The sequence below is a fragment of the Talpa europaea genome (genome assembly GCF_964194135.1).
Source record: "Talpa europaea genome assembly, chromosome: 5".
In the NCBI taxonomy this organism is placed as follows: domain Eukaryota; kingdom Metazoa; phylum Chordata; class Mammalia; order Eulipotyphla; family Talpidae; genus Talpa; species Talpa europaea.
In genome coordinates, this window is record NC_140071.1 from 23,537,658 (window position 1) to 23,565,069 (window position 27,412).

General features: G+C 33.6%; 1 protein-coding gene across 1 annotated transcript in view; it reads right to left on the reverse strand.

Moving 5' to 3' along the window:
- Nucleotides 1–27,412, reverse strand: part of HCN1 (hyperpolarization activated cyclic nucleotide gated potassium channel 1) — a gene marked incomplete at both ends in the record, with an annotated part of 317,617 nt that overhangs the window by 85,239 nt on the left and 204,966 nt on the right. The window contains one exon of the mRNA XM_084234155.1: nucleotides 338–556. Within this exon, the coding sequence (XP_084090281.1) occupies nucleotides 338–556 (219 nt within the window). The remainder of the gene's footprint in view (nucleotides 1–337; nucleotides 557–27,412) is intronic.

The window sequence follows — 27,412 nt, forward strand, 5'->3', positions numbered from 1 at the left end:
ATTAGAGAAGGGTTTATATTATTTTAACTGTTGAAATATGATAGAACATGAACTAGCACCTTAAATCATCTTCGTACATTTTGAAACGTGTAACTTTTTTTTTAATGCAGATGCAAACTCAGTTTTTTATAAAATATTCAAGGGAGAAACTAGAAACAAATAAAAGCTATGAGGACTATACTGAAGAAAGCTTAAAATATCAAAACAGATTGTGTTTTCCTGCTGTAAGCATTTTATCTCATTATATTTTTGATATATGGGACAGTTTAGTTACCTTGAACACTATTCATTCAATTTACAAACTACCTGTTTGGAAATATTAGAGATAAAAATTCACCTTCTCTTGATATTGCCGCCTTGAGGAATCCAAAGACTGGATTAAAGCTGTGGCGTGGCCGACAAACATGGCATAGCAGGTGGCCCCGACGATCATGCTCAGCATGGTAATCCAGAGGTCAGACATGCTCACAGGGGCCTGGGCACCATACCCTATGCACAGCATGTGACTCATCGCTTTGAAGAGTGCATATGAATACTGCTTTCCCCATGAATCATTCTGGAACAGAAAGAGAAAGAAAATGGACTGAGTCATATTAAAAAGATTATGACCTGTACACAAAAGCACTATAGAATAGTGAATATGAAAAAACATTCTTGCAATGGAGTATTTACACATATATGCCTCCCTAATTGCTAAATAAATGACTTGATGTTCTTTAAAATCTGCCTAGCACCATGAAATAGAAAATCTACTGCTGATATATGCATTCCTAGTCAATTTTAGGTTTGGTGTTTTTAGTTCTAAATTTTTATCAAAGTAACATTGGTTTACAACTATAACTAGGTTTCAGGTGTACAGCACTATATAGTTCAACGTGTGTATATGCTAATTACAATCAACAACAAAGCTAGTTTCCTTATACTACCTGTTTTATCCCAGGCTGCCTCATTCCCTCTTCACCTCTGGTAAACACCATTATGCTGGCAGAATCTAAGGTATTGCTTTTTGTTGTTGCTGTTGTTGCTCATTTGTTTTGTTTCATTATCTCCCACACATTAGTGAAAACATATGGTATTTTTGTTGTTTTTAAAACTAAAATTTCTTTTGGGACAATGGAGTTCACATAAAGATGCCAAGAAAGAATATGATGTGCTTATTTTAAGGTTTCCAGAAAATGTGCTCATTCTCTACCAATACATCTGGAAGCTGGGAAATGGTGCAGATGGTGTGGTGTGACATGCATGGTCAGAAGTATAGGAACTTTTATCAAAACTATGATATCTAGATTTTTTTAAATCTAAACTGATATATTTGTGCAGTCCATAATCTCATATTTCTAAAATGAAAAGTAATCATATTTTTGGAAATACAAGTCTGATAAATGGAAAGACTTCCTTGAAGTCCTCTCTAAGAGTAATGAACATTGGAATGTACATTCAAATGCCAGGGTTTTTGATGGATGGATCTTGTCAGCATTTTATAAAATAATGATATAAAACAAACAAAATAATACATTGGCAAACATTCTAAATAAAAATGAATTCTATGTTATTAGATACAAATTCTAATGTCACTTCAAAACTTTATTCCAAGTTCTAATCTATAAAAATAGGCTTTTTGATATATTTACCCTTTGATAAAATTTAAAGGATTTTTTTTATCAATTTGCATAATGTATGAGGCCCAGGGCAAATGAAAATTTGGGGATGTTTAGTTTAAAAGGCAGGAAAATAGTTCTGTTAAAGATAATATCTCAAAATGCTTCTTTTAAAATATTTCCTTACATCTGAAACTTAAATAATAGTGCTAGATGAACAACAACAAATTGCAAAAAATAATTTGGTATCATAATTTTATATATATTAAATAAAAGTACTATTTATTTTGTTATCTAGGTTGATCAAATACTTTTTCTGCCTTAATTTTCTACAAGTCCATTTTTTATGTCATAAAAATTTATAGAATTAGCAATTTCATTTTCAGTGATAAAAATGAAAGTGGTTTGGAGCCAATGTAAGACTATAAGTAATTTCTGATACTTTTTAATTTTGAGAAAGACTGATATAACTGCTACTACTGCTATTAAGAGTATCTTATTGGCTGTGGCAATTCATATTTCTTATGAATTATTTTAAAATACAAATTTTAGTATATTTGGAGATATGATTCTCATGGAATAATTTTTCCATAAAGAAAAATGAATTCTTCAAAAATTGCCTTATGTAGGTCGTAGAATGATTTTTTAAAATTAAATTAAAATTATTAAAGTTATTTTTTTTAAGATAATAGATTAACAGGCAAATTAGGAAAGTTAATGCCCACTAGCCCTTCACTTAGTTTTCCCAACAGGTAACATCTTGCAAACCACCGTTCAATTTCACAACAAAGAAACTGATGTGGATTCAATCCACTGAGCTTATTCATGTTTCACTAATTTATATGTACTGATTTGTGTGTTTATTTAGTTCAATGAGTTGGTTCAAATATTTATCACGTTGGTTCAAATATTTATCATCACAGTTAAGAAACAGAGCAATTCCATCACAACAAAGATACCTTATACTGCCTTTATATTGGTTAAATGTATTGTTAAATGTAATTAATACACAGAAATTTTTGTATTTCCTCTAACATTTCCTGTAACTTGCCAAGGTCTCATGTAAAAATAAAAAATAATTTGATGATTTCTATGTATATAATCCCAAATGCCTGCTTATACATTCTATCCTTGTATTTTCATTTATAGTATAGGAAATTTAATTTTAAAAATTGTTTTCCTTGCTAATAATGTGCTCATTTAAAGCTTCATGTGAAAATACTGATGTTTTTCATCAATGTGATGAACTTTGAATTTAACTAAGGTTTCTTTTTTTTTATTTAAGATTTACTTTTATTTATTTGTTTGTTTATTTATACAAGCACTGGGTACAGTCAGAAGCGCGGGAGGGTGAGAGAATTCACCAGAGCCAGAGCGGGGAGCAGAGCAGGCAGAAGGACCGAAGTACACTGCTGAGGGGAGCAGCGGGCGGCAGGAGAGGTCTGCGCACCATGTGGGACCCTCCTCCGGTGGCCGGGGAGCAGCCGGGGATCAAACCGGCACTGCAGGTGCTGCGGGCAGCATCGCAACCCAGTGCTCAACAGCTGCGCCACCGGGGAGGCCCTTAACTAAGGTTTCTAAGCTGATCACTAATTTCTTTGCAATGTTGCAGTAGTTTTCAAAACTAGACATTTTGCATGATGGATAGCAGTTATGCTTTATTGCCATGTTCATGTGCACACCATTTTTGTAATAATTTATAGACATGTTTACAGCCTGGGCTCCACCTTCTTAGAACTAAGGCAGGAGATTAGATGGTTTTGTAGATACAGTGGGGATGGGCTCATGGGACTGATGGGCATCTGGTCTCTCATCATGAGTCTATCCCTGTCCTGCTGGCAAAGCCTCAGTATTATCTCCCAGAGTTGCTGCTTTTGTTGCGGCTGTTGTTGCCACTGCTAATCTGCACCAACTTCAGGTTGGCCACACTGGGGACACACAGCATCTCAGACTGCTGAGTATGTGTGACTTGGTGTCGGGCCAACAGCTTGGCTTCTGTGCTGCCTGCTGTGCCTGCAGGCCTGAACCTGTGTATACACAGCTGCCACCCTGCTGCTCAAGTTCATGCTCCATTGTCCCAGTGGACTTCACCTACTGAACACAAATTCAGAGATAAAATTATTAAGAATTTTTAAAAAGCAGCAGTAAAGCATCAAACCAAGTACAGAGTCCTGCTGAAAGTGGGTCCCTGTGCAACTGTAAGGTCACACACACATGAAACCTTCATGCCAGTGTCATATCAATGCTTAAATCATCAAAACAAAATTTAAAACATATATTGAATGTATGTGAGTAGTTTCTTCATGCTTTAATGGGATTTTCCAAACACATATATACAAACACAATTCAAAAGTCCAAATAATAAACTCATAAACTTTGGAATTCTGTGTACTGACAAATAAATAACTATCCCATTTAGTTGAAAAAGTTTTGTATCTTGCATGTATTATTTTACTATAATATTGCTATATTATAATATGAAGGTAGTATGAGGATTAAGATTGTATACTTAAAGTGCCTTACCAATGATCAAAATATATGCAATACATATAATAAACATATTAATTTGAATCCTATTGAAAGTAAACAGATTAAGTTCTGATTTAATTTCTTAACCTTGCTTTTATTTTAATGATTTACGAGCAAATTGCTCCTTATAATTAGTGTTTTATTCCTCAAAGTGTTCACTCATTTAATTCACTGCTTCACTGAGGTATCTTTGAAATAAATATTTTTTCAGGAAAATGTATTATACAAATTACCAGGAGCAAATCTAAGTAAAATTGCTTATTCTACCTGGGAATTTTCATATAGAAATAATGAATTTTGAGCTTTCCCTAGGTTTAAGTTAGAATACTTTCTAGACATTTGGTTTGATATTATATGCATATATTATTGCTGAATTTGGGGTCAGGGTGAAGGGTTATGGTGAAAAGAAAGAAGAAAAAGAGGAATGTTTACTTGTCTGTCTAGACCTCCATAGAAAGGACATTCAAACTCAAACTCAGCTACTTTAGTATCATACTATACAAATAATACTTCTTCCCAGTCCATTATCTTTCCCACAAACTAAAATTCATTATTTAATATATGAATTGATTCCTTAATCATCTGAAAGCACATATGAGTATAAAAGTTTAAGTAGGTAAAATGGTAGCAAAACATACTATAGAAACTAGAGATTTGGAAATATACATATTTACTGCCAAAATATTAAAAAATCAGAATTATAACAAAGTAGTGCAATAAGCAAGCCAAGTGGAGAATGAGCTCTGTAGACCTAGATTACCAAATTTTGATTACTGTGCCCAATTTATTTCTTCAAAGTTGAATAAACTTACCATTTATAATGAATGCCAGATAGAAAGTTGCATTAAGAACTTCTTAAGGACCTCCCTGGTGGCGCAGGGGTTAAGCACCACACTATGAAGCAATTTGCAGCCTCTGTAGCATGAGTTCTATCCCTGGCCGGCCAGGGAGCTACCCACATGGCGCAACAGACCTCTCCTGTCTCGCCCGCTACTCCCCTCAGGACTGTATTTCAGTCAATCTGCCTGTTCTGTTCCCCACTCTGTCTCTGGTGAATCCTCTCAACCCCCGCATCTCTGGCCTGTGTTCCAGCTCTTGTATGCATAAATAAATAAATCTTTTTTAAAAAAAGAAATACTTAAGACAAGGAATATAGTAGAACATAATTTACCTAAAATCACAGAAAATATAACACAAAAGGTCACCAATTCAAAAAAAAAAATGTGTGCTCACTTGAATACTGCTATGATCGTGATTTTACTGCATCGGTATGTGAGAGAACAGTAGGGTAACAGTTGTTCTCCATCAGTTTGACAATGCTGAAGTATGATAAACATGAATAGACGTGGGAGTGCACTTTAGAGTGTAAGTGACTGAAATAGAACTATCACTGTTTTTAAAGGTTAATTTTATATTATTTTGTTCTTTGAAATAGGTTTCCTAGAATTAATGGATTCATATAATTACTATAATCAGAAACATTTATGAATCACCCAGAAGGATGTCATTATCTTAGTTGAAGGATTATTTCTGACTTTTTGTTACAGACCATACTAAGTGATGATGTCAGTGAGAAGACAAGTGATGATCAATTCAATGAAGTCATCCCAAATTTAATTACTTAGGAGGAATATATGTGCAAGCAATTCCTAAGGAAACTTGTGGAAACGACTGCCAGCAGGTTGGATGTTAGTCAAAATGTGACAGGCAAGGAAAATAATATTTCTTAAAAACAAACAAAAACACACATATGATGTATCATTTCAGCCATGGGGTAGTGCTGTGCAAGCAACATTAACTCCACAGCATGAAGCAACAGAACCTCCAACTCTGCACTTTTGCTGATTTCATTGTTATAGAGCAATGGCTCATATATATTCATATGTATTAGGAAGTAGTGAATTATTTCCCTTCAGTTCACATGACAAACTCTTGCACTCTTGGAAAATATATTTTTATTCTCAGTAGCAATATCACCAAATAAATGCCATTGATTCATACTGATAATACTTTTTAAAATTAGGATACAACTATATATTTTTTCAGATGGAGAAATGCATTATTTTTTTATCTGTAGTGTTATGATCTGCATGCAAACATTTTTACCTCTTTCATAAACTTTTTGCAGAAGAGGATTCAAATAGTTTTTAACAATAAAACATAAAGTTACTGCACACTAAAATGCTGTTGCCATAAAATGAAAGATTTCTGGTTATTTTGAGACTTGTTCTAGACTTGTTTCCTGGTCAATTAATTCCTCCAGTTTCAATTGTACTCTTTACTGCTTCAATAATGATGATAAAATACAACATTTGCAATAAGTAGTTTTAAGAAGTAAAATTTAATGATGTTTTAGATCATGGATATATTTTCTCATATTTCTTTTAATGCTGGTGCAGTACTTTAAAATAAAAATTAAGCAAATTGATAAATTATTTTTTAATTTGGTTTCTCATTAACTCATTTTTATGCTTTCATTAATACTTCTAATCCAACAGATCCTAAATCAAGACATTATTTCAAGATGTTAAGTGTGATTTTTCTATTACAATTAACTTTTCAAGCAAAATATCTGTATCAGGTATAATTTATACAAGGAAATATATTTTGCATGCATAAAAATAGTAAATATATTTTATTTTTATGTGCAAAAATAAGAAGGAACAATGGAAGATGGTAGCATATACAGAGCACTTACTTCTTGCAAGGCACTATTATATCATCTCATTATTCCTCATAACATTCTTGAAACGAGATATTGTTATCACAAATAAGGAATGCAAAGCTTAGAAAAACTAAAAAATTTGCTCAACATGACTTCCTTGTAGGTGTCAAAGCTGGAATTCAAGTACAGGTCTTTCTGAACTAGTATAAACCTTCTCAGTTCCAAATACAGTCATAGTCATTTATTTCACGATTCACTATAAATATAAAAGTAGGGTTTTCAAACATTTTAAGAACATAAGCATAGTGCAGAAATATATTTTTATCTCATCCAGCAAAAGGGGTCCTTATAGATCTTAAAAGAATTTAGAAGAACTATTGTATCAGATGTTTAGATGTTTTCCACCTATCAGATTTTCATCCTAGAAAATCTGTGAAGGAAAATTCTCTGGAGAATATGTGATCAATAATGATGGTTTAGTCAGACAGCCATACTTCACTTGTATATTTTCCTATTGGCCAAGAACTTTCAAAGGACTCTCTTCCTTTCCTCCATCCCCACATCTGGAATGAACAACCTATTCTGGTATCTAAAATGCATAATTCTCTAGAAGGAAATTCTTGTCAGAGACTAATCCTATACAGGGTGTGGAAAATGCAGGTGACCTTCCATAGGTTCAATATGAAAGACTGAAGCTATTTGCTTTCACTCAACACCTGGCCTGAGAGAAACAAACAATGAAGCCATATTTCCCAACTGCTATTATTTAAATTCACTTTTAAATTAATCATATGGGTTTAAGGTAAAGCAGCTCTTTACAGATGATCTTTTTTTTAAAAAAGATTTATTTATTCATTTACACAAGAACCGGGGTACAGACCAGATGCATGATAGGGTGAGAGGATTCACCAGAGACAGAGTGGGGAACAGAACAGGCAGACTGACGAAATACACTGAGGAGGGGAGCAGCAGGAGAGACAGGAGAGGTCTGCCAGGTCATGTGGGACCCTCGCTGGCTGGGAAGATCCGGTGCTGCAGAGGGGGCGGAAAGTTTCACAGAGTGACGCTCAACCACCTGCGCCACCAAGGGAGGCCCTACAGATGATCTTCATATTAATAGATCATCCCTTCTGATGGTATTCTCAAATTGTTTCAGTCTGCTAATTACATGTTTTAGCATATTGTATTGTTAAAAACTACTGAGATTAAGTGAAAATGAGCTTTATAATCCCTTTTGCTAGGCTGGGACTCTTGTTCTTAAAGAATGTTTGTTGCCACTTAAGACATAGAGGCAGAAAAGTTAGAAACATCTTTTAAGCTACAATGTAGTTCTTGGGAGGAATTGTTACTAATTAAATCATGAAATAAATATGTGATTTTGTTATATAAATGGTTATGTTACCATATTAAAACAAAGGCATTAAATTTACTTTCTAATTTACATATTGTCAATTTGTATGAAAATGGGGTAATATGGAAAGAATGTGTACTTTTTATGAAGAGTAAATGAGAGGATTTATATAAAAAGCTGCCACATAAAATAACTATATATAAAAGAATTGATACATAAGATATTTAGATGTTTTCCACCTAATATAGTTCTGAAAATGAAGGTTTGCTTTTTTTTTAAGATTTATTTATTTTTATACAAGAACTGGGGTACAGACCAGAGGCACGGGAGGGTGAGAGGATTCACCAGAGACCGAGTGGAGAGCAGAACAGGTAGATAACCGAAATATACTGCTGAGGGGAGCAGTGGGCAAGACAAGAGAGGTCTGTGGCACCATGTGGGTATCTCCCTGGCCGGAGGGGAATCGAACCTGCACTGCAGAAGTTGCAGACAGCTTCACAGTGCTGCGCTAAACCCACTGCAAGGGTTTAAATTTATTTATAGTGTTGATCCATCTGTTTGTTTTAATTTAACAAACATGTTTATGGTGTTTTCTTCTGCCAGGTACAATCCTAATCTCTTTACAAATACATAAATCATGAAGCATTTTATTAAAATCTAATATTCCAAGATAGGCATAGTAAAATACAGAAACTAAACCACTAAAGTGTAAGGTGACACAAAACTTTCTTAGTAATTTAGTTATTTATGTTGGTTATTTGTTTTGAGGTTAAAGAGCTTTTCCATTATTATAAAAGCCAGACTTTCTCTCACCATTTGCAGATTTTGAAATGCTACCTTAATGAGGGTAGATTTTTCCCTCAACATTTTTAATATATTCAGGAAATTCTGATATCATGTTAAACTAACTTCAATGTTTTTTCCTTCCTATTTAGATTTCTTATTGTGCTTCCAGAGGCAGGAAGGGATAGTGATGTATAATAAAACAGTCAATATATTAAACAGTTTTCTTCCCTGTAACAGTCTGACATTTATTCATAGACTTATAGAAAATTGGTATTGTACAAGATATGGGCAAATTTTTAGTTTATCCTTTTAATGAACAAACTGAGCCTTAGAATCCATGATTACAAGCTTAAAACACAGAAGTAAATAAACAATTATATACATGGATAAATATTCTTGTACTAAACAATGTTAATTTCATATGCAAGGAAGAAGACATCTTAAAGTAATAGATAATACTATTTCTTGCTTAAGGGCGCATCTGACTAGTTCAGTTTCTTTAACTTGCCTATGGTCTTATGGTAAGAAGCCCTATCTCTCCATTGGTTCTCTCACATGCTGATGGTGCACACAGTACATTTTAAGCTAAACCTTAATAATTGTCATCCTGTACTCAGCTCACATATGGGTATTTATGAGGAAAAGTCAACTATTAATTAGTTAAATCATCTCAGTTCTAAAAGTGATAGTATAAATTTTCATTATAATATATCTGGGTAAAATAAGTATATCCACTATGATCTGCATTGCCCAACATTGCCATGGAGTTATCTATTTTAGGAAAATGTGTTCTTGTTAGATCATTGCTTAATTATACAGAATGCCATCCTTCTGTGCTACAGTTATTTCCATCACAATTTTAAAAGATAAATGACACCAATTAAAATTAATGTGTTACTCAATGAAATTCACATCATACCAGTCAGAATAGCTACTATCAAAAAGTCTAGAAATAATAAGTGTTGGGAAGGATGTGGAGAAAAAGAAACTATTTTATGCTGTAGGTGAGAATGTAAATTAGTGTAGCTACTTTGGAAAACAGTATGGAGATTCTTGAAAAATTAAAAATAGAAGTGCCATATAACCCAGTAATTCCAGTTCTGGATATTTTCCCAAAGACTATGAAGACATTAATTTGAAAAAAAAAAAAAGGTGCCCCTATAATCACTAGAGCATTATTCACAATAGCCGAGATATGGAAACAACTCGTGTCCAAAGACATCAGATGAATGGATTAAGAAGGTATGGTATATATACATAATGGAAAACTACTCGGTTATAAAAAAGATGAAATATTGTCATTTATAACAACATGGATGAAGTTTGAGTGAATTTGGTAAGTCAAGTAAGTCAGAAGGAGAAAGAAAAATACTTTATGATTTTACTCATTAGTGGAATATAAAGACAAAAAAATTAACCAAAGAAACAAATAAAACCCAAGCCCTTAGAGTTTAATAACAAAATGGTTGTTACAGGGAGGGGTGGGAGGAATTGGTAAATGGCAAGAGGGAGTTGATTGTTGGTGGATGTTGACTAGACATTTGGTGAGCATGGCATGGCATGGCATGGCATAGATAGATGCTGAGGTGAGAAATTGTGCATCTGAAACCTACACAGTATTATAACTAACACTGCCTCAACAAGAAGAAAAAAAAGATTAATTTTACTTTCGGGGAGAAAAAATCTTTAATATTCATCCTCTTTTATAGTGAAGTAACTACACAAATCAGAAATAGTATATACTACTTAATTCTAAAGGCATGACCTTAAATTGCAGACAAGCAAATAAAGCCTTCAATTACAAGTAATACTAGAACTTGGCATATTGATTATGCAATTTAATAAGATAGGCATAGGAAATACTCTACCCTATAATACTGTGTAAAAAGCAGAAAGTATTGAGCACTTAGTTATTTTTAGAAGCCTAACTTCCAACTGAATGTTCTTATTCTATGATGTGTACTCAGTGTATTCTTAGTATGTAAGGCGTCTGTGTCAGTTACTGTTCTGAGAGTGTATTCTGCTTTGACTTATAAATCCACATAAGCCTTAAACAAATGTAAGTTTTATAATGTGTAGTCTCCTTGATCTTAAGCAAAATTACACAGAAAATTTAAATACCAAAGAATACTTTAGAGAGGCAAAATGCAATTGCTGGATCAATGGAATCAAACCAAATACCCTTTCTACTAATGCATAAAAAAGGTTAAATCCCCAGTCTCAGATGCATCTGATAAGTCAATTTTCCAATTATATCACATTGAGTGTGAGCATGTGAGTGTGTGCATGAGAGGGAGGGAGGAAGGGAGAGAGAGAGAGATTTCTTTTTCAAGTCTCAGATTATCTTTTCTCACCTTCTCTGTTTGGGAATCTATAACAAACTATAACACACACACATAAAATAATTAGAGACAATCTGTTTTACTTTCTCTCTTTATTTCTGTCTTTCCAGATTCTGATTCTACCAATTTACAAGACAAGGAAAATGATTATTCAGACTTAATTCCCATTTCTGATGTGTTCCTTCCAATTCTTTAAAATCAGAACAAAAATACAAGGGCCACCATCTCATTTTCAACTATGGCATTTCTATCATTCAAAGGAAATATCCCATTTAACTACAGAATATTTCATTTGAAATCATGCTATTATGAATGTTTTCACTACTTGCTTACGGCAAGGAGAAGAAAACTAAGGCTATTTTACTTTTAGGAAAGGAGTCTATTCTTTCTGCTTGTTAAAAATAGCATACAAAGGTAAATGTTACCAGAAATGAAGCTTCCCTGAGTCCTTTAGTAGAATTCTTATTTGTTTCCAGTTCTAATATTATCTAATGTCAACATTTCCCCCAGTTCTGACCACTTTGGGTATGAAACATAATACCTAATGTTTCTTGAAAGGAACACACCGCTTAGAGCTATATCTGTATAAGGCTGATCTTTAACATCTTAATCAGGCAGAACACCAAGTTTGCTACAAACTGGCAGACCAACTTTAAAGAACACATTCACATAGCACATTGATGTGTCTTCTTTAACATCTTCTGAAATGGAATGAAACAGCACTAGGTCTTACCTGAAAAAGAAACCCTTAAAAAATAACAACATGCATTTCTCAGTCAATAGGGACTGTTTAGACAAAAAAAAATAAGTAAATATTTAAAGCTTAATGATTTGTGCATCATTTCCATGACTCATGCCATATTTTCCAAAGCCAGCTCTAAAACGATTAATCTGCTCCAATGAATCATATTCTTTTCACCTTCTCTGTTCTTTCAGCTCTAGTAACACAGGTCAATAACATCATCCGTGTGTATTTAGGTGTGGGCATATGTGTATGGACACAGCAGGTCTGCCTAAAAGAGGCATAGCATACTGGCTTCCCTTATATGCAATCAGTGTGCTGCTACCAGTAATGATATATCCCCAGTTTCTCTGGACAGTAGAGACTGAAGTTAACAGTAAACCTCACTGAGACAACTACAATCTTACTACAATTAATGTTTGGGAGAAGTGTACCCAATTCTCCAAACACAGAACCAAGATAAAATGGCCCACTCAAAAATCTCTCCTTTATCTTTTTCTAAGAGACTTGAAATTATCTAAAATCTCATTAAGCTAAGAAATTAAAGCCAATGACATTTTCTCTGGAAGGCCATAATCTAAGAACCTATACAATACAAATAAATTCATATCCAAATATTTTAAGGTTATGATCTAGAGGTTCCTTGGGTAGCCTCAACAGAGTTCAGGGGTAACTCTCAAGATGCTAGAAATTTAGTGATTTTAATCTTATCTCCTTTATTTATACTATTCCTTCCCATAAGGAAAACAATAAATCCAACATAATAAATTTGCTTTATTCAAGTACTTAAGTGAAAAGAGTTAAATAAGATTAAGTAAAACAAGACTATTCTTCTGACCTCTACCCTAACTATTTGTCTGGATGTCCTCTATTTGACTGTCAATGAATAACACAAATTTTGTTTCTGAACTGAACTCTGCTACTACCAGTAAAGTTTATTGTCCCTGAAACCCCATCCCAGTTAGTTTCACTTGATTGACTCCAGGTTGTACTTCCTTTCTCTTCACTGGGGAGCATCCAAGCTAAAGAGCAGCTAAGCAGTATCTACTTCAACTCTACCTACCCATAGCTCTCAATATACTAGGCTGAAGAAATTACATATGGATCACAAAATACCCACCCAAACATGCAGACTCAACAATTAAAAAGGATCCTTCTTTTGTCTCACTTCTTTATTACACCCAAGTTCCCATTCCCTGCCCAGTTTTTCCTTCCAGGAAGCTTTTTATATTTATGTTTTTTATTGAAGTAAATTTGCGTTATAGCATTATGTAAGTTTCAGGTGTTCATCAATTAGAGACATCATACATATATATATTAAGTTCACTGTCCATATCTATCCCTCATTATACCACTGTCAACGACCTTTTATAGTTACTTGTTTTGATGTCATATTACAACCTGCACTTGATTACATCCATTACCACATATTTATAATGGAAAATGACTTGGTATTGTTAATAACCATGCTAGGTTTCTGTGCACTTCTTTGATTGTGACCTTTAATAATTCTGAGGCCAGTTCTTTTCCTTTCAAGGATTTTTTTAAAAGAAAATTATAGTTCTGTGATCAGCACTGTGTCACAGATAGATACTATCATCTTATAAGACACTAGATATCATCTTGCAAGAGTGGTTGATATTAAATAAACCTTTCTGTTCTGTCACCATCCTTGGGCTTTGATTCTGCTTTTGTTTCTAAAGTTGGATACTCTCTTTTTATTTTGCATATTATTTGACTAGAACAATAGAGATCCTTTTCATTTTTTTCCTGTATAGTCATACAGGTGACATATACCGTTGTATTAGTTTAAGGTAGACATCATTAATTTATATATAAAAAGTGAACTGATTACCATGATAAGTTTAATTAGCATGAATAACTTCACTTGGTTAAAAAAAATATGGAGGGCTTCACAAATCTGCATGTTATCCTTATGCATGAGCCATGCTAATCTTCTTTGGTTTGTTTCAATTGCAGTATACGTGCTATTAAAGGAAGAAGAGTTTCCTTTCTACATTCCAGTAAGAAATACTTTACTTTTCTTGTATTATTCTTGTCTGAATTTACTACAAATTATAACAAAAATTACAATTTACTACGTTAACATTTACTTTACCTCCCTTCTGATCCATTCTTAGCAGCAACCAAACAAGTCAAATTAACATGAAGTCAAACCTCCATGCTTAAATTGTTTCCATGGCCACAATTGTTTCCAGACCTATCACAGGGATCACAACAAGCTTGTCATGATACAGCCCCTGCTGCTCTCTTCAGCAACTCTCCTTATCTTTCCTAACCCCTAAAAGAATCCCAGACTCCGTTCTTTGCAACACGGAACTACTTGCAGTTCCCTAAAGAAGTCAATTCCCTTTCCTCCATGCCTTTACCTAGGTGGTTTTCTCCGCTACAATATGCCTTTAGTTATCCTTCCTCTTTGCAGGTCATCCCTGCTAGTCTTTCAATATGCAGGTTATTTTGTAATTTTCTCAGAGACCTACCTTCATTCCTTAAGTTCAACCCTCCCAACTGGCCCAGCTTTTCAATGAAGGTGCTTCCATTTATCATGTGATCGCACCATATGAGCTGTCATTTGTTTGCTCTCATCAATATAACCAAGTTCTCTACGAGCAGGAACCATCTCCTAACCAACTTCATTCGTATCAAGCATGTAGCAATGATGGAACTTAGGAAAAATATTTAACTAGATTAACAGTTATTGGAGTATCATCCTATTCTATAATGTTAATATGGCTACCTTGAGTAAGTTGGAAGTGGAAACACCAGAAGCCTTCACCTGAACCAAAAAAGAAACTAGGATCTCTCATTAAGATTATTTTCACTGTGACTGATATATTAACTGTGAATTTATTGAAAATAGATGCTTTTAACAATCTGATCAATTATTCTCCCAATTGATATCTACATAGTCATAAATGACAATAAAGACCTTAGCATATAATTGGATGCTGATATAAAAATTGAAATAATACAAAATATTTACAAGTTTATTAGTTTTTTTTTTTTTCTCCCTCATGAATGCTGTATCAGGTGACTGAGATTACTAGCTAGTTTTTAGACATACTTTCACAGACTTCTCTTCCCACTTACTTTCTCCCAGGAAGAGAAATAATAATATATTAGTGCTTTATTAAATGCAAAGTATTGAGAGTTAAATTTGAAATACCACTGCAGTAATGCAATTGTCATCTTTGACATCTTTAGGACACAAAGCCTATACAATATACATAAACTGACAACCTAACAGAAGTTACTTTTGCTTCCTGCATATGAGGATAACAAATCTAACATTTACATTGGAGATAAAAATTGTGATCCATTACTTAAATGTGGAAATGTGACTAGATCTGGTGAGATAATATGCTTGTCACATATATAAATACAAAGTATCAATTAAATGGCATTGTTATTCATCTTCCAATGACAAATATATTAAAGACAAAACATGAAAACTATTTTTGCTTACTTACTAGAACAAAATGAAGCATAAATTATTGTTGTCAATAGGTCCAATTTTCTCTTTAGGGTAGAGATTGAAAGTGGCAGAAATGTCTCCATATAAAAAAACATGTATCTTTGGTAAATAGAGGGAATTAAATTTATTATTTCCTTAACTATTCCCCAGCAAATTACAAAAGGATAATGGGGGCCTCCCTGGTGGTACAAGGGGTTAAGTCTCAGCACTGTCAAGCTATTGGCAGCCACTGCAGCATGAGTTCAATGCCCGGTCAGGGAGCTAACCCACATGGCACAGCAGACCTCTCCTGTCTCGCCCACTGCTCCCCTTATCAGTATATTTCAGTTACTTCATCTGTTCTACTCCCCACTCTGTCTCTGGTGAATCCTCTCACCACCCTCCCCTGCCCAGCCTACACCCTAGCTTTTGTATGCATAAATAAAATAAGCCTTAATAAATAAATAAATAGATAGATAGATAGATAAATAAATAAATAAAGGATAAAGGCAATGCAGATGTTGTCTGTTGCTTAATATGGAAATGTCCTGGGCTTCCCAGAATCATTCTTTATGTATGGACCATATAACAGAGAACACATTTAAATACACTAAAATCTGAAGCGTTTTGCCAGTTACTTAAACTAGTTTGACACTGACTCAAAACTCAGTAGGTAATAAAGATATTTAGATGTGGTTTTCCCTTAGTGCAGAATTAGATAATGTATTATCATTAAATATTAGTGGATTAAGTATTTTTGATGATGGCCTGAGGTATATTAATTGGCTATTTATAATACAGTATTAAACAAATTGCACTAATAATAAACTTTTCTGCCTACTATGTCAACATGATTTTCTGTAACATTATTATTTGGGAAAAAATATGGTCATTAACAGGGGAAACATTTTTATCATTACTTGGTATTAAGTTAGATCAAGGTCAGATTTAGGGGTAAATTGTAGTTTGTGTTTACTAGGTCTTACAGTATTTGACCTTAAACTGCTGTTTGTCATACTAGAGCTATTACAGAGAAAGTGATCTTGTTATATCCAGTATCATTGCAAAAAAAAAAAAAAAAATCAAGGTCATTGTCTCTAGCAGGTGGCCAGAAAGAATACAGTGTTGTCTTTTTAATCATGATACCACAAACAAAACAAAGAATTTCCCTCAAGTTCTTATGGATGAACTATAAATATAAATAAATAAAACAACAGGTTACTCACAATTAGTTATGATCAGTTTAATTTGGCCAAGCAGACAAAAGCAACTTCCTTAAATAAGAGCTACCCAGGGTCTCATTAGTGCAGAGGGAAAAATATCAAGGTCACGCTAAAGGTGTATGACTTAATGGTGGAAAATTTCAATCCTCCAAACACCTCCCAAAAAAGAAACCGAAAGCAATAGGAACAACAACTGTCAGGTAGATTTCAAAATCTTATTTAGACCACAGGACAAATGCTATGATAGAAAAAAAGTAGAAATTCAAAATACCTGAGGTATAGACGTTTACAAAGCAATGTTAACAAATTTGGAGACATAATGGAAAGTCTCCTACTAGAATGGCATAAGAAATTATCACGACACAAATTTAAATAAATAAAAGTGGGTGCCTCAAAACTCTTATTTCTTATGAATTATACTTAGGGGGGAAAAGCCAACAGAGGTCTGTGGATTGATTTTATGAATAACAAAAAAGCATTTTTAAAATTTTTCTTTCAATCTTGTCTTATTTAGAATGATAGAAGAAGGGATTATAATTTATTCTGTTGAAATGCAAGCAATAATGTTGAAATAATATATTTATTAAAATATAATTATTAGACATATGCAAACAGAAAGATTAAACATGTTTGCACATTATGCATACTTCTATTTTAATACATATGCCTATGTGAAATAAATGTTATATATTCATATATAAAATGAGGGCACTCACCTATCACAGAGTTAATCTGCACTACAGAATAATGCTGATAGCATGGATTTCCAAATTTATTTAATGGACCTCTAAATCCATTTAATATTGTTTTTCATTCAGCTTTCAAAACCAAGCAATCTGATCTTTTCTAAACAACATTATGGTAGGAAAAAGATCATGTGTTTAGGCTGGCAACTCCATGAGGAAAATAATAGTAAATTTCCAGTTAGAATCTGATGATGTTAAATCAATATAATAGTCAACAGCTGGGTCATAAAATTAACACAGTTGTGGGGAAAAAAAAGAAAATACAATTGTGGAAATGGAAGCACACACTATGCTTAAGAATATAAGCCATCTGGGAATTGCTTCATTGGGTAGAAGGTGTAAATCAACTCATTTGGCCTGTAGAAAGTTCTAATGCCTCTCTACAAAAGTACTTCATTTTAATTTGGAGACTTATGTCTAATTCTTTGTGGCATTGGCATAACCTAACCCAGCAGCATTACCAGAATATAAACCACACAATTATATAGGAGTAACTTGTTTTCATCACAAAACACTAGGAGAAAAAAGGAGTGGTACTGTTGGGTTCCTTTTGTGGGATTGTCTTTTTGTGTCAGGAAGCACCAGTGGTGAAGAGCTTAGAGCTTTTGTGGGCTATCTTCTAGACGTTTCAGAAACTTATGATGAACATCATATTATGTCAGTCTAGTTTTGCTTAAAGAAAAAAGGTAGCAAAAGTCTTGCTCCCCATTTGGGGCAGATCAGAATCTGATATACTATGAGCTTTTTACCTTATATCTTGAAACTTTAGCATAACTACTAGGATGAGAATGTTTCATGGAACCACAGGGACAGTTTTCCAAGTGGCTATTTACCTAGTACTTGAAAGTAACTGATGGGAGGTACTTCAAATGCAAAATATAGTCACATACAGGAAAGCCCATACGCTCAAATCATGGTGAATGAGAGAGAAAGAAGCAAATAGTAGCATGCTGATAAGAAACCCAAAGAAGAGTTAATACTTATGATGCCAAAGTAACTCAAAGCTGTGTCTTCTATGATATTTAAGTAAGAGAGCTTCTGTTAGAGAGTCAAATAAGCCATTGTGTGAGAAACTGATGTCCTTCTTTATCAGTCTTTCACCCTTCTACCTTATTTGCTCAAGAAAATTACATACGAATTACACTAACCAACCCCTTTGCTTCTGAATTCAGTGGAATTCAGTGAATAAGGAAACCTGACAGATGATCAAAAGAAAGGAGAATGCACTCCTATCTTGTATTTCCACTTCATAAAGAGTGAGGCCACTGCATCTCTTGATGCAGCCCCATTGACAAGACCACCTCTTTCAGGGTTTTAGTGTTGGTGACAATTCTGGGATTACCATCCATGGGTACCTTTATGGTTCCAGATATTCCACTTACAACTTGGTAAGCTGTTCCCTTTTAACACGTTTCTTAACTTTGCAGTTTGAGAATGTCACTTAGTTTCTACAATAACCCTCTTGTGAAGTACCTCAAGAAGAGAGAGAAGAATCCATATGGGGAAACAGAAATAAACTTGCCTGGCAGTCAAGACATGTTACCTCAAGAGATCATCACTAATAATTTTATGAATTTAAGAAAGTCATTTACCTGCTTTTGGTCTCTTGTCATTTTTAAAAAGCAAATTTGGACTTCTAGAATCTAAGATTAATTTTCTTCTCTAAAATTTTTAAATTTTGTTATTCTAAATATGGAAACACTCTATCTGACTATGAGAGAACTAATGTCTTTTTTTAAATTATCTTTCCTGTATCCTTTGGCACACTGATGCTTATTTTATCAAGATCCAATCCCTACCTCAAAAGATCTGGGGTAACAATATGCCTATCTTCATAAAAGAACTTTATACGCTTAAAGAATGGGGCAGTCTAGTGATTTGCAACTGGTCTATGGGGTGAAAAATCTAAGTTTCTAGGTGGGGTTTCTGTAAATCAGATATCTTATCAACTGCAATTGCCTTTTTCTATCTTTCTGTCTTCACTCTTTGAAATTTCAGAGAAGAGTAAAAAACCTTTCCGCCCATTGTCATTGTTTTTCTCACATGAAATGTTGGCCTCATGGCTGGGGCAGTCTATTCAAGAGAGGGCAGTAATCACTTCCTATGGCAGACAGAAGCTGAATTTTATGAACTTAAGAAAGTCATTTACCTGCTTTTGGTCTCTTGTCATTTTTAAAAATGCCCCAATTTTTGATTGTCTACTTTTCATCTTATTACCTGAGGTTACTTGATGCATTTTGCTATTTATCTATTATGAAATATTTTATGTATCTTTAATTCATAGCAGAACATAATCACTATGTTGCCTGTACACACACACATACCATGTATCCTCAAAACACACTCTACTCAGATGCAGCAGTACATTCTGTTTCCCCTTTCCTTATGTTATGTTCCTTCACAGTGTACCAGGATTGTGCTAAAAGCACACGAGATTCAGTTTCTAATTTCAAGAGGAACAGTAAACTTTAATCCATATGACATATGTATCTTACAACTTGTCAGTTAGATACCCAAGAGAAACTCCTGCAAACCTTTAAAGAAGAATCTTCACAGCAGCACATTTTTAACAGAAAAAAAACAAACCCAAAAATATAGTGTATGTACACACTATAGAATATTATACTGCACTTAAGATGAATGAATTAAAGCAACATGTAGTGCTATGAATATGTCAACAAAACAATGAAGAAAATAAATCCAAAAAGACAAATACATAACCAACTAACTTTTCCATAACATGTTTTAAAGGCCCTAAAATAAAATAGTATGTTCTGAAAAATAGTTCAAATATGCATGTGTTTATTACATTGAAATAATGTTGTATTATAGAACATTATGTAAGTTTCAGGTGTTCCTTGCTGAGTATCAACATGTATATACTACATTGTTTACTGCTAAAAGTCTAATCGCCACAGCATTGTCCACTTTAAAACTGCCTTTTTAAGGGTAAACATTTAAGTGTTATAATGTTTCTGCTGAGAGAAATCTTTAACCTCTTTCTAAAATATCTGATTATTTATATGATCTCCAAAATCCATTGACATTTCCTCTTCAAATAGTCCCGGTATCACCTACAAATCAGCTTACAGACAAGTGTTTTGTTTTTTTAAAGATTTATTTATTTATTTATACAGGCACTGGGTACAGTCAGAAGTGCGGGAGGGTGAAAGAATTCACCAGAGCCAGAACGGGGAGCAGAATAGGCAGACCGAGGTAATACACTGCTGAGGGGAGCAGTGGGTGGCAGGAGAGGTCCGCACACCATGTGGGACCCTTGCCTGTGGCCGGGATCTATCAGGCATTGCAGACGCTGCGGGCAGCTTCGCAGCCCAGTGCTCAACCGCTGTGCCACTGGGGAGGCCCACAACAAGTGTTTTATTAAATGTGACTAAGCTATAGATTTTGATGACATCTTTGGTGAACACATTTTGTCTTATCAATGTATTGATTTCATTGTTAGTGTAGGGAAAATGTGATACATCTAATATATGGATCTATACATCAAAAATAGGGTTCTAAAAAATACTGTTATTTTTTTTTTTCATTTATATTTGTACTCACTGAGTACAAGAACTTAAAAACTCCTACAATTAAAACAAAATGTAAGGCCTCTCTGGTGCCACAGCCAGCCACTGCAGCACTAGTTCTATCCCCACCAGCCAGGGAGCAACCCAAATGGCAGAACAGACCCATCCTGCCTCACCCGCTGCTCCCCTCAGCAGTGTGTTTCAGTAGATTTTCCTGTTCTGCTCCCGGCTCTCTCTGGTGAATCCTCTCATACCCTTCCCCCTGCACCTCTGGCTTACACCCGAGTTCTTGATGCTAAAACAAATCTTAAAAAAAAAAAAACAAAATGTAAAATGTTTATAAAGAATAAAGGTATCATGATGTTTGCTATGTAACGCAGGCAAACACTTTCAATGTAACTGTGAATACACAAAAAATTCATTATTTAACACTGATGATAGTACATGATTGAAATTATGGTCCAATATATAATGACACTGTTTCTAAGTCATTTAAAATAAAAGAAGTATTTCGAGTTCTGACTCAATGAACCCTTGACTTTGGGAACAAATTCATATTTTCCTAATCCTTTATGGAGGTAATTCTTCATTACTTTCCATTTTCAAAATTTAAGGGTATTATCTGAAGAAGAACATAATGTCATTGGACTATAAAATCTATAGTTTGGTAGAAAAGGGGTTCACTTTGCAACGAGATGACTCTTAATATAAAATTCTTCTTGGCAAAACTGGCTGTTTTGTTAGGTTGCCTTAGGGAAGCAACTTAATCTCTCTGGGCCTATATTGTCCTTTCTAAAATTTGCAGAATGACCACAGAGGTTAAATGAGGCAATGAACACAAAGATTCACACATTATAGACACTGGTAGGTACACAAACTGTATGTTCCCACTATGCATAAATTAAGTAATATCATGCAATTTGATTTTAGTCAGTTTCAAATTTTCTAATATGTGTTCATTACTGCTGCGTATGTTAATGAATTTTGGATTTTGTCTAATTTAAAATTTTGATGATCCATGTCAAGAGTCATTTAGGTTTTGGTCTTCCTCTTCTATCAGGAAGACTGCTTTCAAACATTTTAGTGCTTACTTGAAGGGATGTGTAAGCATTCATTTTTTAAAGAATATTCGAGTCACTCAATTATTATGTGCTTTCTATGAATTCGAAAATGAATTATATTAATAGAATTATTTAATTCTAATTTGTACACACATTTAATTATTAATCTTGATCTAGCAATAGAGAAAATTACATATTTTTATATTAAACATTTTGTAGGATTTGTAATAATTTAATATCTTCCATGTATTATTAAATTCATGCATTATTACTGTTCTGCAGGTTTTGAAAATCAAATTTGGCCTGTGGACTATATAAAGAAAAGATAGAAAGTCAGTAATAAGCAAAACAGTCCACTAAAATGACAGAGAAAAAACTGAATTAGAAAAAAATATGGGAAAAACCAAAAATAGTTTAAGATCTATTAGCATAATATATGCATACTGTATTACACTATATTACATATAATCTAAAAGAGAAGAGAAAAAAGAATACAAGATAGAAAGAAAAAAAATAGAAACAGATTTTTCTACCTAGGGAAAATACTGATTATACAAAATTATAATGATAACCAGAAACTAATCAGAAATTATTATAAGCTAAGTAACTATTGAGAGTTTTTTTTTAAAAAAGATTTATTTATTTATTTATACAAGTACTGGGTACAGTCAGAAGCATGGGACGGTGAGAGAATTCACCAGAGCCAGAGCAGGGAGCAGAACAGGCAGACTGAGGAAGTACACTGCTGAGGGGGAGCAGCGGGTGGCAGGAGAGGTCTGCGCACCATGTTGGACCCTCATCTGGTGGCGGGGATTGAACTGGCGCTGCAGAGGCTGTGGGCAGCTACACAACCCAGCGCTCAACCGCTGAGCCACCAGGGGAGGCCCGATGATTGAGATTTTTAAATGCATTATCTCATTAACTTTCAAAATAACCTTGAGGGGGATTAAATTATCTTTTTTTTCCACAAGAAAACTGATGTTTGAAGAGATTCATTGACACCACAAAAAATCGAATGTATAAAAAATAACAGTAACATAACTATTAAACAAGATAATAATAGAGACAGTGGGGTAAGCTAAGATAAAAAATGGGAGTTAATGGCAGAGTTACGACTTCAGAGCTGGATATTAGGAAAAAAGCCTAATAATGAACCACAAGTAACAATATAAATAGGAGTTGAGCCAATTATAAGTCAAAGTGTGGAGATATATATACACATATGTGAGATAAATGTTCATGCCTGAAGATTAAATCTATATCTTATCTTTAGGCACATACAAAAACAAACCCACACAAAAATCACCTAATATATTTTGTTTGTTTATAAGTCTCTGGAAAATTAAACAATCTAATATTTTTGGATGAATCTAATATCCATCAAATTCTTTTATATAGTCAGGTAAATTTTAATTACAAAAAGTGTAGATAACAATAATATCACTTCTCCATAAGAGAAGGTCTCCAGAGATGAGTCTATAATCAAATCAATGTCTGGTTTCCAAGCACTAAGGCATAGTTGCTTGTAATTATATCTCTTCCTTTCTCCTCTTTTGTGCCTAGCCTGGTAAAATGTGCAATTTTTTATGTGTTTTGCAGAAGGTTAGCATGCTTAGAAAATATACATTTTAAAAAGCAGTTATTTCTTTTTTTGATGAGAAGCTGAAATGGAAAACATGTCTTTTTTCATTGTGTCTGAAAAACTTAGTTCACATATGCCTAACATATTATGTATACATTCATATATATATACAGTAGGTACTCAACTAATATTTGTTGAATGACTGAATGCAAATGGATAAAATACTACAAAAGGTAAAATGAAAAAAAAATTGATTTACCCTCAATGTGATCTAGGAGGTAGGGTTAATCTAGGCATGGTGCATTAGACAATCAAACTAATTAGTGTCCCAGAAACAAGTAGAGTCAGAGAAACATGAAGGTGAATTCCTTACTCCCTACAAGGCTAATTTAGTCAGAGTAATTTAGTAGCAGTCACTAGGTTGTAGCTCAGAGAGTGTTTTTTTACTTCTCTAAAGAGAATAAACATAAATATACTTAAACTTGCTTATGAGGGATTTATAGATTTAATGTTTCGGCCTTGTAGCACAGATAATAAATTATAGAGAAAATGGTAAAAATTCAATTTTTATAAAGATGTACAAGATTATGGGTTTCTAACTACTGGTAAAATCCCTGGAGAGACATGCCAGGCCCAGCACTATTTCAATCCAAAAGACTTGCACAGTACTAGAAAGAATATTCCCTGGCATCCTTTTGAAATAAAACAAAGACTATTATTCTTTGCCTACTGGGCAAAGTGTAGTCAGAAGGAATCCAGAGGAAAAGTAGAACTGAAGAATTAAAATAAATAAATAAATACAGAAATTAAACACAGGCAGAAAAGAAAGGGTTGACATTTTTCTTAAGAATAAATTAAATGAAAGTTAGAATCATCAGTATCCAAAGTTGTAGGCTGAGAATGTAAATGGCTAAAATCTGAACAATAATGAAAACTATGAAAGAATTAAATGGTCAATTAGTCATATTTTGGTACTAGAAATTTATTATGCTAATGGTTAAAATTTTTGAGTGCTGGGAATGCCAGATATATATAATAAAATCAACAATTTATGTATTAAAAAGGAAAATTCATAAAGAAAAATATAAGAGATATGAGATGGATTGTCTAGGCATTTGACTCATGATGTATCTCTAGAACATAATTAGTCGATAAAATGTGCACTTCACTCTAAGTTTTTGAAAGTTGATTTTTTTAACTTCCTATGAAATATTACTAATCCCACTATATAATATGTTTTTGATAAAATTATATATTAAACAACTAAGATGAAAATTAAATAAATTTTACAAAGTTGAGATAGATTTTACTTAGGTAGTTTCCAGAAAAAAATTAGAAAAATCTATCAATAAAATAATAAAGTTATTTATTTTCTAGAAATGGCTCAGACAACTAGGTCTTAATAATGACAAGGACTAAATTAAACAATAATCTTAAGGATCTTTAAGAAATAAAAAAATAAGCTGGCCACTCACAGCACTTGGTATTGGGTGTGGTGCTAGGTAACACTGAAGATTGTATATCTATACCTCTAAATCACATCCAGTGTTGTAAACAAATATCACCTCAGTAAAAAACAAAAGCACAATTAAAATAAATTAAAATTCATGAGAAAGTAAGGTATTGCATGAGATTTTAATAACCTAGAATCTTGGTAATGAAAATTTTCAGTGATATTTTCTTTGCTATTTTTTTTAAAAGTCAGTTTACAAAAATATACAAAAAATGATGTGATAAGCTACCAAAATATGACAAATACTAAATTATGACAAAGCTATTTTTTTCTTTTCTAGCAATAAGGAAAAACATTCTGCAACAAGTGAAATATTTGTATGTTTTCAAGAGATTGTGCATTTCAGATTTGGGGTCTACTCCACAGACTACCCAAAAACCAAAATGGAGTTTTTCCTCACTAGGAAATTAAATCCATCATTAGAGGATTTTACATGAACTTCCATAATCATACCAGGAATGATAGCAAAAAAAATTAAAAATATTTTAAATTTCAGTTGTCTCTATATTTACAAGTATTTAACATATGTGTATATAAACTTATGATATATAAACATAGGATATATAGCTAGCATTGTTTATGATATGCTGTATGGTTTCTGTGAACATCAGGGTAGAAGATTCCTTATGACATAGATGTGCTCGTTCCCACAGATTTTATTTCATGTTGGCAGGAAATTACTCAGCTTCAGAATTTGTCTGTCAATAATAAATTTATTACCTAATCTCATCAGACTATAAGAGAAGCTCCAGATGTTCTCCTTAGCTCATGTATGTGTTGCTTAAGATAGAGAAGGGGCTCTGCATTTTACCATACCCTAGTAACTTGCTGCATTTACTTACTTCATATGGGAGGTTGTTAAAACACACTGAATTTTGCTAGTCTTATGTCTAGAGGCCACAAATTATAAAACAGAAATAATATTTGTGGTAATATGTGAGCTCGTATAAGTAGTGACGAAGTTTAAAAGCTGCAAAAGGATTAATTTAGTTTCCATTTGCCATGCCAAGTAACATATTTTATTAACTGGCTGACAGTGAATAATTTTAGAGTATTATATACAAAATAGCCCAGAGAGCACCTCATCAATTGGAATGGCACACCATGCTCCCAGCAACTCTGGCAGGGCCTTTGTAGGACTTACTGGGATGCAGGCCTGGGCTCCAATGCTCCACCCTTATTTTATTCAGAAAGCTAGGTTTAGCCAAATGTTTATTTGATATTGGTCTCCAGTTTTGCTTTGAATAAAGAATTCTAGGGTTAAATACTAATTGTTTCACTTTCTCATTTAATGAGATAAAGAGAAGTTACAAAAAATACATTTTATTTGAGATTAAGTAGTACAGTAAGGGGAAATTAGAACCTAGTTTTTTTCTAATTATCTAATATTCTCTGCTCTGTATAATGCTACCTTCTTAATCTTAGAACATCAAATAGCTCTGCTACAGACTCATACAAGTGTGTTCAATTCAAGTTGATAGCAAATCAGAATGAGGATATTTTAAAAAGAAATGCAGTTTTCTCACTATTTAAGTATCAGTTGTGATTTATACCACCAGTATAGTCAGATAAACAAATTAAAGTAATAATTTAATGCATATGAAAATTTTAGAAATAAATTAAAAATATGCTCAAGCTACATAGAAGAGTCAGTTTCATTGCAACATAAGACATGAATATGTGATACAGGCAAGAATAAATGAAAATTTCCTATCAATATGATTATAAAATACAAATTCAGAAGTTGTTTTACTTATACTTAATTTTTTCCTTTTTAAAGATTTATTTATTTATTCATACAAGAACCGGGGTGTAGGCCAGAGGTGTGATGGGTGAAAAGATTCACCAGAGACAAGTGGGGAGCAGAACAGGCAGATCTACTGAAGTACACTGCTGAGGGAAGCAGCAGGAGAGATAGGAGAGGCCTGCTGCACCATGTGGGTAGCTCCCCGGCCTGGTATCAGACTTGCTGTAGTGGCTGCATATAACCTCATGATGCTGAGACTTAATCCCTTGCACCACCAGGAAGGCCCATAAAGATATTTAATTATTCCCAGGAATATGTTTTTCTAGTGGGCTCCATTCGCATTCATGATATGTACATGACATTTTGTAACATTCCAGCTTCAATTTAAAACACAACTTGAAAGCTGGTATCCCCCTACCACCAAAGTGAGTGATAAGGTAAGGAGGGAGGGATGGGAAGAAGGGAGGGAGAGAATATACCCAAGATAGAAGGTGCATGACTCTCATATTTTTTGGGTAACAC